At 38.5% G+C, this 14078-nt stretch overlaps 1 protein-coding gene across 1 annotated transcript in view; it reads left to right on the top strand.

Annotated features, from left to right (window-relative positions):
• HYDIN (HYDIN axonemal central pair apparatus protein) overlaps window positions 1-14078 on the top strand; it is a 433475-nt gene that overhangs the window by 166269 nt on the left and 253128 nt on the right. Inside the window, exon 11 of the mRNA XM_027119341.1 lies at window positions 4281-4380. Within this exon, the coding sequence (XP_026975142.1) occupies window positions 4281-4380 (100 nt within the window). The remainder of the gene's footprint in view (window positions 1-4280; window positions 4381-14078) is intronic.

Here is a 14078-nt window from a genome sequence, read left to right as displayed (position 1 = left end):
AGATACTTAACTTCCCCTTGCCTTGGTTTTCTCATCTTTAAAATGGGGATAGTACTACTTCACAAGGTTGTAAAGATTGAACTAGATAATGTATATCAGCATTTTAACACAGTGCTGGGAACATGAGCTCTCAGTTAATGGCTGCAAATATTATAGTTTGGAGTTATATACAGTTCAGTCTTGTATTGTGTCTAATCTCTTGTCAGATTAGAAAGTATGATCGGAAAGTATAACATTTGAGTGGGCAAACGTTTAGATTACTCTTCTAAGTGTAAGCTGGGAATTAAAATGCAGCTATTTTATATGATAAATTTAGGCCTTGAGTCATGTTGTAAACTACTTTCCAGATAAACCAAGTAAATTAAATGTGTACATAACCCTCTGTTCTTGCACTTTGGGTTTTGATTTTGCAAAATTTTCAGAAATAATTCTTCATTGGAAGGAAGGAAGGAGATGGGTAATAGGTGGGGGGGCGGGGAAAGAAAGGTGATTTTTAAAATATTTTATTTTTATTTAAAGATTTTCAATAGAGAATTTTTAAAGAGCCTCTTTAATCATTGCCCATATAATTTTAAAGGAGATCATTTTAATAGACACCTTTCTCATGATCGTATTAATGACCTGTCATGATCCAGTGGTGACATGTTCATAGACAGCTTTCAGAGAGTCTCAGAGCTGTCCCTGTCGAGTCACTTGGTTATTCGTGTTCCAGAAATTCCATTTCCAGAAATATTTAATATTGGGGCAAAAACTGCAAACATGGGAATTAACTTTAGACCTAAAAATTCAAAGTTGATTCCTTCTAGCAGGTCACTTGATTAATAAGTGAAAGGCAGTCATGGGTCTGAGGGAAAAACGAAACATTAAGACCAAGAAGGAAGGTAATTACAGTAAAAGTGAAGGCCATTTGGACAATTATTTTCAACAAACAAGATAATGGTCATTTACAGATTATATTCTCCAGACTCATCTCTCATCTGGAGCAGGAAAATGGACAGTGATGGGAAAGGAGTCATATATGGAAGGAAAGCAGAACAGCAGGGGGTTCTGTACGATGAGGCTGGTTTCACAGGACCGGGAGGAAAGGATATTGATGTCAGAGCCAGTAGGGAACATTCTGAATGTTTTGGCTTTCAGAAAGAAACTTTAGAACTGAGCAATAAAGAAAGAAAAATTATTTTCAGAGACATAGGTGACATGGAAGTTAACTTCAGAAGTGTGGGAAAAGTAATATGAAATGTATCAAAGATATATAAGTAGCAGTGGGGTCATGTTAGGCTGGTTGCCTGTTACTGGAGTTTGCTCTCTCTGATTTGGTAGCAAATGCTATAGTGAGTTTTTGCTGTAAAGAAATTGAAGTTCTTTAACTTTTATTTTCATCCCAACTGAAAAAAAGAAGTGTCCTTCTGCATGTTCCTAGCTCACTTCAAATGACCTAATATTGAAAACATCCCTCTGTGGGAGGAAACTGAATGACCACACTTCTGTTTTTGTAGATACACTCAGCCCTCTTAATGCACATTACCTGATACAAGCCCAGGAGAGGTTTTAGCATAGGATTTGTCCTTGAATTGTCTCCGGGGACTCAGTAAAAGCCGTAAATTACTACGTCGTAAGCACAACAAAACAGCTGCAGCCCAGGATAAGAAAGCACGGCACCCACAGTCCCATTCTCCCAGTCTGAAGAACCCCGTGGAGGAAGGGCTTCTCAGCCTCCAGGGGGCTCCGTATCAGACAGTCCGCTCCTGGATCCACTGCTCCCTCCTCATGGAGGTTCTGGTTGCTTCTCTGTAGCATGTCTGTCCCACCGTTTTCCAGCCCACCAGTCTGATAATCAGACTTCTTTGATGATGGGATGTGCAAGAGTGCTTCTGGGATAGAACTTAAGTTTGTGGCCTTCTTGTATGCACATGGACCCTGAATTTTCTTGTGTTTGAAAGTGGTCTGGCCCAGCTCAAACCGTAAGGCCCTTGAATTTTCACACATGTACCGAGCTTATCTGATTCCCAGCATATCCTTTTTGGGGCATTTCTTACCACTCTGGTGAGACTTTTCTAGCAGAGGATTTGTAGGGATCCAAGATGGCCCCAGTGGTCAGTTTGGATAGGAACAGGTTAGCTGTGTCCATTCTACACTTCTAAACAAAGCAGAGCCTAAACCCAGCAGGGGAATACATTTGTCTCATGGGTTAGGAGTAAGGCCAGGTCTTTAGACATTCTGAGATGGACTACCCACTGATACACCAGTGAATGGATGAGCCACTTTTTCTGCCTGGCCTCTCTGCTCATTCTGGCCACGAGTGTTCATAGCACTCCATATCACTAAAAACCCCCACAAATCAAAATGGGCCAGGTAGTCGCTGTTTATCAGAATAAAACAGATACCCATTTCAAGGTTTGGAAAAGCGCCACGGTGAAATGCGCAGATAAGCAAAAGTGCTTAGGACTTCCCTATGCCCTGAATGATCTCAAAAGTCCATGTCAGCTCTAAAATTGTATGACTTTTGTGGTTCCAGTTGAGGAGAAAATGGCAGAAGTAGACTGCAAAGATGAATAGGCATTTACCAATAACTACACGTGTGCAAACTGAGTGATATGAATGATTCAATAAATACGTTGAACACTTACTATGAGCCACTTCTGGTTTAGGTGCTGGAGATAGAGTAGCACCCACCCTCATGGAGCCTTCATGCTAGTGGGCTGATGTGGAAGTGAGAGCTCCTGGGACCCACATGACACCCACAGCCCTCACTGCTACTTCTTTTTTTTTTTTTTTTTTAATATTTATTTATTTATTTGGCCGTGCCAGGTCTTAGCTGCGGCACACAGGATCTTTGTTGCCACGTGCGGGATCTTCATTGCAGCATGTGGTATCTAGTGTCCTGACCAGGGATCGAACCCAGGCCCCCTGCATTGGGAGTGCAGAGTCTTAACCACTGGGCCACCAGGGAAGTCCCCCTCACTGCTGCTTCTTGGAGACTCTGTGCCCTTCATGCTTCTGAAGCAGGGCGACGTTGCCTGAGAAGCACACTCACCAGGCTGTTACCTTCGTAAGCAAACCCAAATTGGCTCTAGTTTTCTGTTTTCCCCATCTTGTTTGACGTCTGCATTTTAAACCACTTTGCTCTCTGCTTGATTCTTTACTCCAGCACTATGTTCAGTTCCAGCCAAACTGGAAATAGAACATGCGTGTGGGACTGTCTGAAACTGGATCCTAATTGTTTATCAAGTTGCCTTTCCTTAGTTTTCTATTCAGTTGGTAGGACCATTTATACATTTTTAGATGTGCTTATCACTGATGTTCTTGGCCTTATTTACAGAAACCATAGGAAAAAACCACATTTTCCCCCTAATTTTTCTGATACTTTCATCTTAGTCTTTCCAAGTGGCATAAGAATGACATCAGTCATAGCAAACAGTTATTTGCTGAGCTCTTACTGTGTACTGAATGTGGGTCAGAAAGCATTTGACCTGCATGATCCTTCGTCAGACCTTAGGAAACCCTTTGGGGCAGGTGCTATAGCATCTCCTTTTACAGCCCTGAAAAGTTACATGGTTAGTACAAAAATATTTTTCAAAAGATATCTCAAGGAGATTCTGATATGTTGCATTACAATTTCAAAACTTGGTTTTCTTATTGTGACTTTTGAGTAGTTTGAGTTAAAACGAGAAATAATATCACACTGGATCAGAACCAGAGTTTGATTTGGCCGTTGTTCTGCCTCGGGCCATTGCTGTTTTCACAGAATAAGAGTACTTCCTTATGCTGTCACTCAAAAGTTAGAAATGGTTTTTCCATCAGGTGAGTTAGATACTTCTTTCCCTGTGGCCTTTCTGGACCTTATATAGATAAGGCGCAGCACTTATCACGTATATTTCAAGATATTTGTGTACATTTTTATCATCTCTCTGAGGTGTGAGCTCCATGCAATCTTAGACCATACCTTTCTTCTTCTCTGAAGCCCAATGCTGGACACACAGTGGCATAAAATGAATGTTAATTGAATCCACAAATTTTAAAAATGCCCTAAACACCCTAGTTTCCTTTAGTAACTAATTATATATTCATAAACTCACTGAAATGATCTTTGAAGCTTGTTTCCAGCTTGTACCACCTTTTAACAAATAGTAGAAATTTCCTATCTGTTGGGTAAAATTGTGCTTTCTTTTATTTGTTGTCAAAATATTTCCTTCAAATTTCCTGGAGTTACAACAACAGCATTTAAAAGCAGTGCATTCCCTCCATCATATTGTTTTTTAATGATTCTTTCATGTTTTTAGGAAGGTGATGTCTGGCCCAATTCATCAGCTGAAATCACTGTGTACTTTAACCCTCGGGAAGCCAAACTCTACCAGCAGACTGTTTACTGTGACATTTCAGGTAAAGACTTCTTCCGTGTGGTAAACTCAGTTTACCAAGTACCTAGAGCATGAAGTGATAAAGTGTGTGTGTGTGTGTGTGTGTGTGTGTGTGTGTGTGTGTGTGTGTGAGAGAGAGAGAGAGAGAGAGAGAGAGGAGAGAGAATATTTGGGCTATGTGCAGTGTATGATATCAATAGGGGAATGATGGAGTCAAGCTAGGCATGTCACACTTCTTTCTAGTACAGATCAAACTTTGAAGTACATTACAATTGTGGTGTGGTGGGTGGGGATGGGAAACCATGGGTCTGGGTTACCCTTTGATTTTTAGAGCAGTAAGAATATTACTTGACACCAATTCTCACAGTGTTATATCACAATGTTATATTTTGTTCTTTTTATAGTATTTGGCTACTTAATATTTTCCTTTTTAAGTTTTTATCATAATAATGCATGCCAAGTGAGATGGGAAGGCAGCCTGGCAGTGGCCAGAGCCACAAGGAGGGTGTACTAGTAGGGTGACAACCTGATGGCTTCAGGAGGTTGGATACATATAGAGGAGTTAAGCAAAAAAGTAAATACATTGAGGATAACAAGAGCCCGTATTTTTCACTCTCGAAGGGAGGAGATACAAATATGGGAAGGAGGAAGCCTAAGATGAGCCCTTTGGTATTGGAATGGAATTGGAGTTATCACTGTGAACTCAGGGTTGCTGATATGCATGGATATAGAAATAAATATAAATATATGTATATGTGTATGTACATACATATGCTTAATTCCTAGCTATGTTCATTGAGATGTCATGGAAGCTTTGAGACCCTAATAGCAATGAGCACAGCTAGCACCCAAAGGCTGGTTTCTAAATCCCACCCTCCACTCAAAACGAACCTTGAAGAATTGGTTGATCCTAGAACTGAAGCAGAGAAAGAGCAAGATGAGCCTGGAACATCCTTTTGTGCTGGAAAATAAGGAAATGCGTAAAGAAAGATATGTCAAAATGACACAGAAGCCAGCAAAGAGACTCTCTCTGACCAAATTTGGAACAAGTCGAGAATCAAAATAAATACTGACACTAATAGATTATAATCAATTGAATAAACAGGAATCTATGAATCTACTCAATAAAATTTGCCATTTGGCAATCATAGTAATAACCAATTCTGGTGAAAATCACCAATGGCTTAAAAACTAATAGGTGAAAGGGAGGTGTGGAACAGGCTTTAACATAGTCTCAAAATATTCTCCCTCAAAATACTTACTAATCATAAAGAGGATAAAATTAACTTTACACTAAACAAACCTGGTAGATGTCATTTTAGTTAATACCAGCAAATAGAGCAAATCAATATTGTGTATCACCCGCTAGGATGCAAAGAAAATACAGCATGTCTTCAATGATACTAGGACCAAAATACCTAACTTGAGTCTAATAACAAGGAAGCATCAGACTAACCCAAATTGAAGGACAAAACGAGATGACCGGCTTGTAATCTTCAAAAAATATCAAAAAATTTAAGAAGAAAAGACTGAACAACTGCTCCAGATTGAAGGAGACCTGGGAGACATGATATCTGGGTGCAACATGTGAGCATGGATTGGATCCTTTGCTACAAAGGGGATTATTGGGCAAAGGATGTATAGAAGTTCTTTGCACTACTCTGGAGACTTTTCTGTATTTTAAAAATGTTTCAGAATTTTTAGAAAAGCTGATGCCAGTAAATAAGTAAAACATGCATATAGTAATATGAAGCTAAATAACAGTCTGTTTCTCCAGTACTGCTTCCAAGAAGTGCCTTTACGTGTTTCTTGTGGTGGTAATGTCCCTTGCTGATTCTATGCTTGTATGGCTATTTGTTGATTTATCAATTTTATATACTACGTTTGAGTCCTCATTATGAAAGATGAAGATTTAGTTCACTTCTGTCTCCTCTACCGCTTCCTGGGCTTATTGGTTTATAATTTACATGCAATGAAATTCACCCTTTTTTGGTGTACAGTTCTGTGAACTTTGGCAAACCTAAACAGGGATGTAACCACCACCAAAAGCAAGTGTAGAATATCTCCATCACCCCATAAAATTTCCTCATGCCCCTTTACAGGCAATTCTATCCCCCACCTTAGCCCCTGGCAACCCAATTATTTTTATTATATTTATTTTATTTATTTTATTTTATGAGTTTTATTTATAGCCTTAAATAACTTTTATTTATATACTTAAAACTATATTTTTGGATCCATCAGCTCTACAGTATCTCTGGATGTATGAAGATATTGGAACCCCTAACCTGCCCACTGCAGCTAACCCTATTTCTCCCTCTTCTGTGAGTTACTCTGCTTTGTGTTGTCATGGTTGATAACCACATTCAAGTCTTCTATTTTGTCTACATAAATTTTATACACTGAAGTGTCAAATTGTATTCTGAGATTACATTTTATATTCTGTTGGTTGAGTGTTCTGACCCTTAGACACTCAAAGAATGTCCTTAAGGTCTGTATCTTGTAGATTCTCTTTCTTTACTGTCCACCACTTAACTATACCTTGTTTTAGCTTACTTCATAATTGACTTGACTCTTTTGTACAGCTTTTGGTATTTTTCCCCCCTGTGGTTTCTAATTCCTCATTTCTTTATTCCTATCTAATTTCAGAATTCATGTTCTTCTTCTCCTTGAAGACATTTCCTCAGAGCCCACCAGCTTTTTATTCTAATTTAGATCAGTTACCTCCTGCACAGTTTTTATCCAGGAATTTTTCTTTAATTTCCATGTGTGTTCCATTATATCTTTTGACTCTCACTTTGCTCAAGTAACTTCCTCAGAAAAAGTGTATCTAGGTGGGAAACTTTGACCCTTGCCTGCAGGAAAATGTCTTATTCTGCCTCCATACCAACTTGAGAGTTTAGCTGACTGTAGAATTCTAGGTTCAAAATAATTTCTCCTCAGAACTTCGAAGCCATAGTGCCAACTTTATTGTAAAAATCCATAAGTTTGAAGGCCACCCAATTCTCCTTCCTTTATAGGTGGCCTTGTATTTCTCTCTCATATTTTCTAGGGTTTTTGTTTTCGTTTTTTCCCTTTTTTTGTACTTGGGGTCTGAAATGTCATGAAGCTGTGTCCAAGAGTGAGTTTTCCTAGTTCGTTTTCTTCAGCTTTCTATGGGCCATTTGAGTCTGGTTACTCATGTGTCCCTTCCAGCTCTGGGAAATTTTTTTTTTTACATACTTTCCTCCTTTTTCTTTCTTTTTTTTTTTTCTTTTCATTTTATTCTTCCGGAAATCTTAACATTCCAAAGTTAGACCTACAGGATTGATTATCTGTTGTCAAACAACAAGATTTTAATCCTCAAACATGAATAATAAATAATATTAAATGCCATTTAAAGCAATTAAATAAGGATGCCCAGAGAAATACTGACATTTATTAGTCAGAAAAATCCAGGGTAGCGGGTATGCATTCATAGGGTTACTTCCAATGTCTTCTGGTCTGTGGTTATCTGTTTGTATATAAGAATAAGAAAATGAGTTTAATTTTCAGGGTAGCTAGTGCTACTTACTTCTGCTGTTTAATGTGTAGGTCTCCCAGGAATATAACCGTGGTGATTTTAAACTTGGGGGGAGAGTAATAAGAGTACACAATCATTAGTATCCCCAAGTGCAAAAATTCCACTATTCTGCAATATCTTGTTTTCAGTCCATACCTATGGACTATTTTCAGTCCATATCTGTGCAGTTACTTTTCTCTTTGTGTAAAGGAGTCAGGCAGTCTACAGGGGGCTGCTTAACCCAAGACTCTGCCACCCTCCACCCACCCCAGGTATGTATCCCTTCCTGATGATATTTCCTGCACCTTCCCTGGATGTAACCATCACCTTGACTTTTATGATAGTCATTTTCTTGTTTTCATATATAATTTTACCACCTATGTATTCATCCCTAAGCAAAATAGTGTAGTTTTACCTGTTTTAAAAATTTATATGTTGAAATCATACTCTATGTCTTAAGCTGTTAGCACTAGGAAGATAAAGCCATTCAGTAAATACTCATTAAATGAATGAGCAAATAAATGAAAAAAATTAAGGAATGAGTGAATGAATCCTAGTTTGATCTGCTCTCTCCCTTGCCCATGGATGCTAGATTCTCAAGATGGCCCTAGAATGAATGAAGAATGGACTAGGAGTTTCTGGATTGACAGATCTGTTTTCACACTTCAGACCAGCATCATCTAGCCCGGACTTCTTTTTTTTTTTTTAAATAAATTTATTTATTTTATTTATATTTATTTTTGGCTATGTTGGGTCTTCGTTGCTGTGTGTGAACTTTCTGTAGTTGAGGTGAGCGGGGGCTACTCTTCGTTGCTGTGCGCAGGCTTCTCATTGTGGTGGCTTCTCTTGTTGCAGAGCACGGGCTCTAGGTGCACAGGCTTCAGTAGTTGTGGTACATGGGCTCAGTAGTTGTGGCTCGCAGGCTCTAGAGCGCAGGCTCAGTAGTTGTGGTGCATGGGCTTAGTTGCTCCATGGCATGTGGGATTTTCCTGGACCAGGGCTCAAACCTGTGTCCCCTGCACTGGCAGGCAGATTCTTAACCACTGCGCCACCAGGGAAGCCCCTTCCCTGGACTTCTTAATGGATCTGGAGGAAATGTTGGTATATCAGTGTTCAGACATAGGCTGGAAATGGTCCAGTGGCCCCCACATCACAGGTGCTGGGACCTCCCTCCCAACAATGGCTTCCCTGGGATGTTGTGCTTGGCCATATTCCAGGGGGCTGGCTGCTCTCCAGGAGGTTCCCAAACATTACATAACTAATTGCATTTATCTATTGTTTCCTTTGCAATTCTGAATTCTGCCACAGAATTCACATCCTGGGTAAACTGAACGGTGTAATTTTCCATCTCCATGACATTCTTCTTTATTTTGTTAGTGGTTTATTAAAAGATAGGATTGCCAGGGAAGGGTTTTGTTTACATAGTAATTCCATATTGTCTTCCCTGTAAATTCTGTGCAATTCTGTGTCTTTTCAAGGGCTGGTGCTGATTCCTTACTATTATCTTCAAAGGTTGGTAAAACCTCCTGGTTTTAGGCCACTAAGAAATACTTCTTAGGCAAATAGAAAAGCTCCTTCCCTCATTTTGTTTTGCTTTGCTTTTGTTTTCCTATATGCTTTGAGCATATAAAAGCAAATACATATAGATATGCTTTTCCTCATTCCATTTTACATAAATGACAGCATACTTTACACAGTAGTTCTAACACTGCTTTTTAAATATTTCTTAGAGATTATTCCATAACGCTAAATAAAAAGGGGCCATTCTTTTTCATGGTTGTATAGGAATTCTTTGTATTTACATACCACAATTTGACTTCTCACCTTTTGTCACTGAGAAATAGAACACAGATTCAGAAATGTACATAACGTGTGCTGTGGTAGGCAGAGTAATGGCCTCCCCAAGATGTCCATGTCCCCAGCATCTGTGGATATGTTACTGTGTATATGTTACCTTGCATGGCAAAGGGGAATTAGGGCAGAAAATGGAATTTAGGTTACTAATGAGCTTACCTTAAGATAAGGACAATGTCCTGGGTGCCTCAATAATAATCACAAGGGTCCTTAAATGTTCAAGAGGGAGGCAGAAGGATCAGTCTCAGTGTCGGAATGATGCCCTATGAGAAAGACTCTACCAGCCATTTCTGGCTTTGAAGCTAGAGGGCCAAAGAATTCAAGCAGCCTCTAGGAAAGGAAAAGGCAAGAAAATGGATTTTCTCCTAGACCATCCAGAAAGGAACGCAGCCCTGCCAACACCTTGATTTTAGCCCAGTGAGACCCATTTTGGATTTGGACCTCTAGAACTTTTAAGATAGTAAGTTTGTATGTTAAGCCACTACGTTTGTGGTAAGTTGTTCTAGCAGCAATGGGGAACTAATACACACACATGTACAGTATAACAAATAATTATAGGCAGACATTATGTAATTGCCACCAAGATCAATAATAGAATAATTCCAGCCTCAATAAGCCCCCCTGTGTATTCCTTCCCAATCACACTCCCTTCACCCCAACCTCTCCCTGAGATAATCACCATTCTATCCTTCATGATCATTATTTCCTTGCTTTCATTTATAGCTTATACTCCCATGTGTGTATAACTAAACATTACAATTTAGTACTGCCTGCCTTTGGAATGTACATAATTGGAATCAATCTGCATGTCTCATCCACGTTGTTGCTTGTAGCTCTAGTTGCATTTCATTTTCATTGTTGTATAGTGTTCCATTGTGTGAATGTATGTTCAGAGACAGGAAGTAACAGGGAAGGCCAGTGTCATTGGTTTTGGGGAGGCCGCTCGGGATGCATGAAATTTAACTCACATCTCCAACTACAACCTTTTCTTCTTTTGAAAGCTTTTATATCTAGGCACCATGAGTACAGAGATGCACAGAAAGGCATAGAATTGCCCTCAGAAAGGCATAGAATTGAGTGGGGGGAAACTGACACATAAATCAACAGTTACGTAATGCCATACAGTGAATGAATGATAATAGTTGAAAAGAATACAGGACACACAGCTTAGTCTTGAAATATATGTTAGTCAAGTGAAAAAAAGGAGGGGCTGGGCACAAGAAGCAGGGAAACACTTGTGAAAACACATAGAGAAACACTATGTAAAAATATACCATGAGCATGAAATGACAAATAACTGCAAGTTCCTGGGGTGTGAAACAGAGAGAGACAGAGAAACTTGGGAGGGGACAGGCGGGGGCAGGAAATGAAGCTGGAGGCTGGTGTAGTAGGTGGGAACCAGTTCTTGGAGGGCTGCCCTTGTCTGCCCGACTAAGAACCTCAGACTTCACCCAGAGTGAGTAAGGAATCACTGAAGGGCTCTAAGCAGGGGAGTGATCTGCTCAGACATGAATATGGCAAATACAACATCATTAAAATCTTTTCAGTTAATCTGAAACTGAATTTTTTTCTTCATCTAAAATTTTCATATTTCCTTAGAAGTAGTTAAACCTGTATGTTAGATATTTATAAAGACTTGCTGATAGTTTGATCTAGGTCTCAAAACTGATCTTTCATGTATCTTGACTTAACAATGGAACGTGTAAATACCTGATTTAATCATGAAGATTGCCTTTAAAAAAAAATGAAACTCAAAGGGAAACTACACATATTTGGTTTGGATCACCATATGGGAACTTCAAAGGAAGTAATACTTTCTGATTTCAATTGTGAAATATATTGCTAGATAACCTCGTTAATGGGTGCTTCAGAGTCAAATGCAGAAAAGCAGCATGTTGGAAATGACTCCAGACATACCCGCTTCCTTTAAAGACCCAATTAATATGATCCTTATTGTCCATTTTCATTCTGTGCATCATAAGAGAAACATCTGAGTTTTTAGCACAATTTGAGGCTTTTGAGTTTAATCCTAATTAAACTAAAGAATGGAGATTTAGGAAAGGAAAAGCTAAATCACCCCAATCATTAAAAACATTTTTGGATTTTCAGAGTAATAAGTGAGTAATACTCTACATATTTATAAGCTGTCTTTCTCAAAACTCATCAGATTGCAACCTGATAATAATATAAAGTATCTTAGTCCTATGAATGAGAAATTATTTTCTGGATCAACTACTTTAGATTATATTTACTTTAAATTGCATTTTCAGTTATCAAATATTTCAAACATAAAGAAAAATACAGGGAATAATATACCAATGTCTTTTATACATACCCAAATTTAGGAAAACTTGAACAAATAGAAACGCCCATGTTTTTGGTCAGGAAAATCAACATTATAAATAGGTCAATTCTCCCTGTAAATGCAATGTGATCCCAATGGTAATATCAGTAAGGTTGTTTTTTTTAATTGGGTGGATTCTAAAATTCTTATGGAAGAAATAAATGAAAGTAGCGTTGCCTAGAAAATTCAACAAGAATACTGTGGGAGGACTAGCTCCACCATATATTAAAACATTACAACCTATAGTAAATACAGTTGTATGTAGGGTTTATGAACATGAAGAGAAAGTAGCCATCAAATCAATATTTATTTTTCTTTTCAACCATCATCAGCAGCAGCAGCAGCATGTCCTAATCCCCTAAATCCTACCCTCCCCCAAATCCTTATTTCCCAGTGTCCTATGTGAGCAAAATAAAAACCCTAATTTGCTTAAGTCACTTTGTTCTATTTATCTTTTGATGCATAACAAGCCATCCTAAATTTAGTGGCTTCAAACAACGAGCAATCACTTATTTTGCACAGATCTGTGATTCAGGATTCAGCAAGGACAGCTCTCTTTGCTCCACATGAAGACAGCTGGACACGCTTGAAGGTAGAAGCTGATTTCATTTTTTAGCTCATCCATCTATATATCTGGCATTTGATCCTGGCTGTTGGCAGGGACCTCAGCAGGTTCTGTTTGCTGGAACCTATCAGTGGCCTCTCCATGTGGCTGCTTGCTTCCTCATAGCGTGAACAATGGACTGAATTGTTGAGATGAGAAATCTACTGCAGTCTAATTTTAATTTCTTTAGGTTATCTGTCTTTCTGTCAGACTGATATTAAGAATTACTTTATGCTTTGATGTTCTGCAGTTTCACTGAGATGGAGTTGCCTTTATCCTACTTGATATGCTTCTTTAATTTAAGAACCTTTAATCAATTCTGGAAAATTCTCAGCAATTATCTCTTCAGTGTTATTTTCATCTCATTATCTCAATTTTTTCCTTCTGTAAATTCTTTTAGATATATGTCTTTCCCATGGAATTGCAGAGTCTTTTAACTTCTCCTAATATATTTTTGATTTCTTCATCTCTGTATGATACATTCTGGGTTTTTTTCCCAAGATCTTTCTTCTAGTTGACTAATTCTTCAGCTATTTCTACTCTGGTATATTTATCTATTCAGTTTTTATTTCATCAACTTGATTTTTCAGTTTTAGAAATTCTGTTTGGTTTTAATAGTTTCATTTTTGTCTCCTTCAAATGGTTTCTCTTTCTTCATTTACCTCTTTAAAGATTTTGAGAATGCTATGTTAGAGTTTATTTAAGACTATTCTATTATCTCAAGCTCTTGGGGTACTAATTTGCATGTTTTCGGTAACCACTGATTTTTCCTCATGTTGATTCTTCAGATGTCTTGAAATGTTTGTGTTGTTAGCTCATCTTTAGCATGTGCTGTGGAATGAATGCTTGTGGCCCTGCCCCCTTGCCCCAAAATTCATATTTTGAAACATAATACTCAATGTGATGGTATTTGGAGGTGGGAACTTTGGAGGTGATTAGGTAGAGGGCAGAGCCTCCATGAATGTGGTTAGTGCCCTTTATAAAAGAGACCCCAGAAAGCTCCATTGCCCATTCTTCCATGTGAGTGAGAAGACAGCATCTGTGAAGCAGGAAGAGGGCTCTCACCAGACATTGGATCTGCCAGCACCTTGATCTTGGACTTCCCGGCCTCCAGAACTGTGAGAAATAAATGTTTGTTGTTTAAGCCACCCAGTCTGTGGTATTTTATTACAGCAACCCAAACAGACTAAGACAGTATGGGTACTGGATCATGGAGGTGTTCCTTCAGAACAATTTTTTATTTCTTCAAGACTTTACAACTTTTATTTTCACAGCTTCTGATTCTTTCACCTATAATATAATATAATATTAATTTGGATCCCATACCTATACATGGGACTTGGATTTCTCATAGGGGCCTTTTCCCCCTATTCAGAT

This window comes from Aethalodelphis obliquidens, unplaced genomic scaffold (genome assembly GCF_003676395.1).
Source record: "Aethalodelphis obliquidens isolate GAN/ISIS:26980383/991018 unplaced genomic scaffold, ASM367639v1 scaffold20, whole genome shotgun sequence".
In the NCBI taxonomy this organism is placed as follows: Eukaryota; Metazoa; Chordata; class Mammalia; order Artiodactyla; family Delphinidae; genus Aethalodelphis; species Aethalodelphis obliquidens.
The sequence above is the reverse complement of the archived record's forward strand: the minus strand, read 5'-3'. Positions and strand labels throughout refer to the sequence as shown.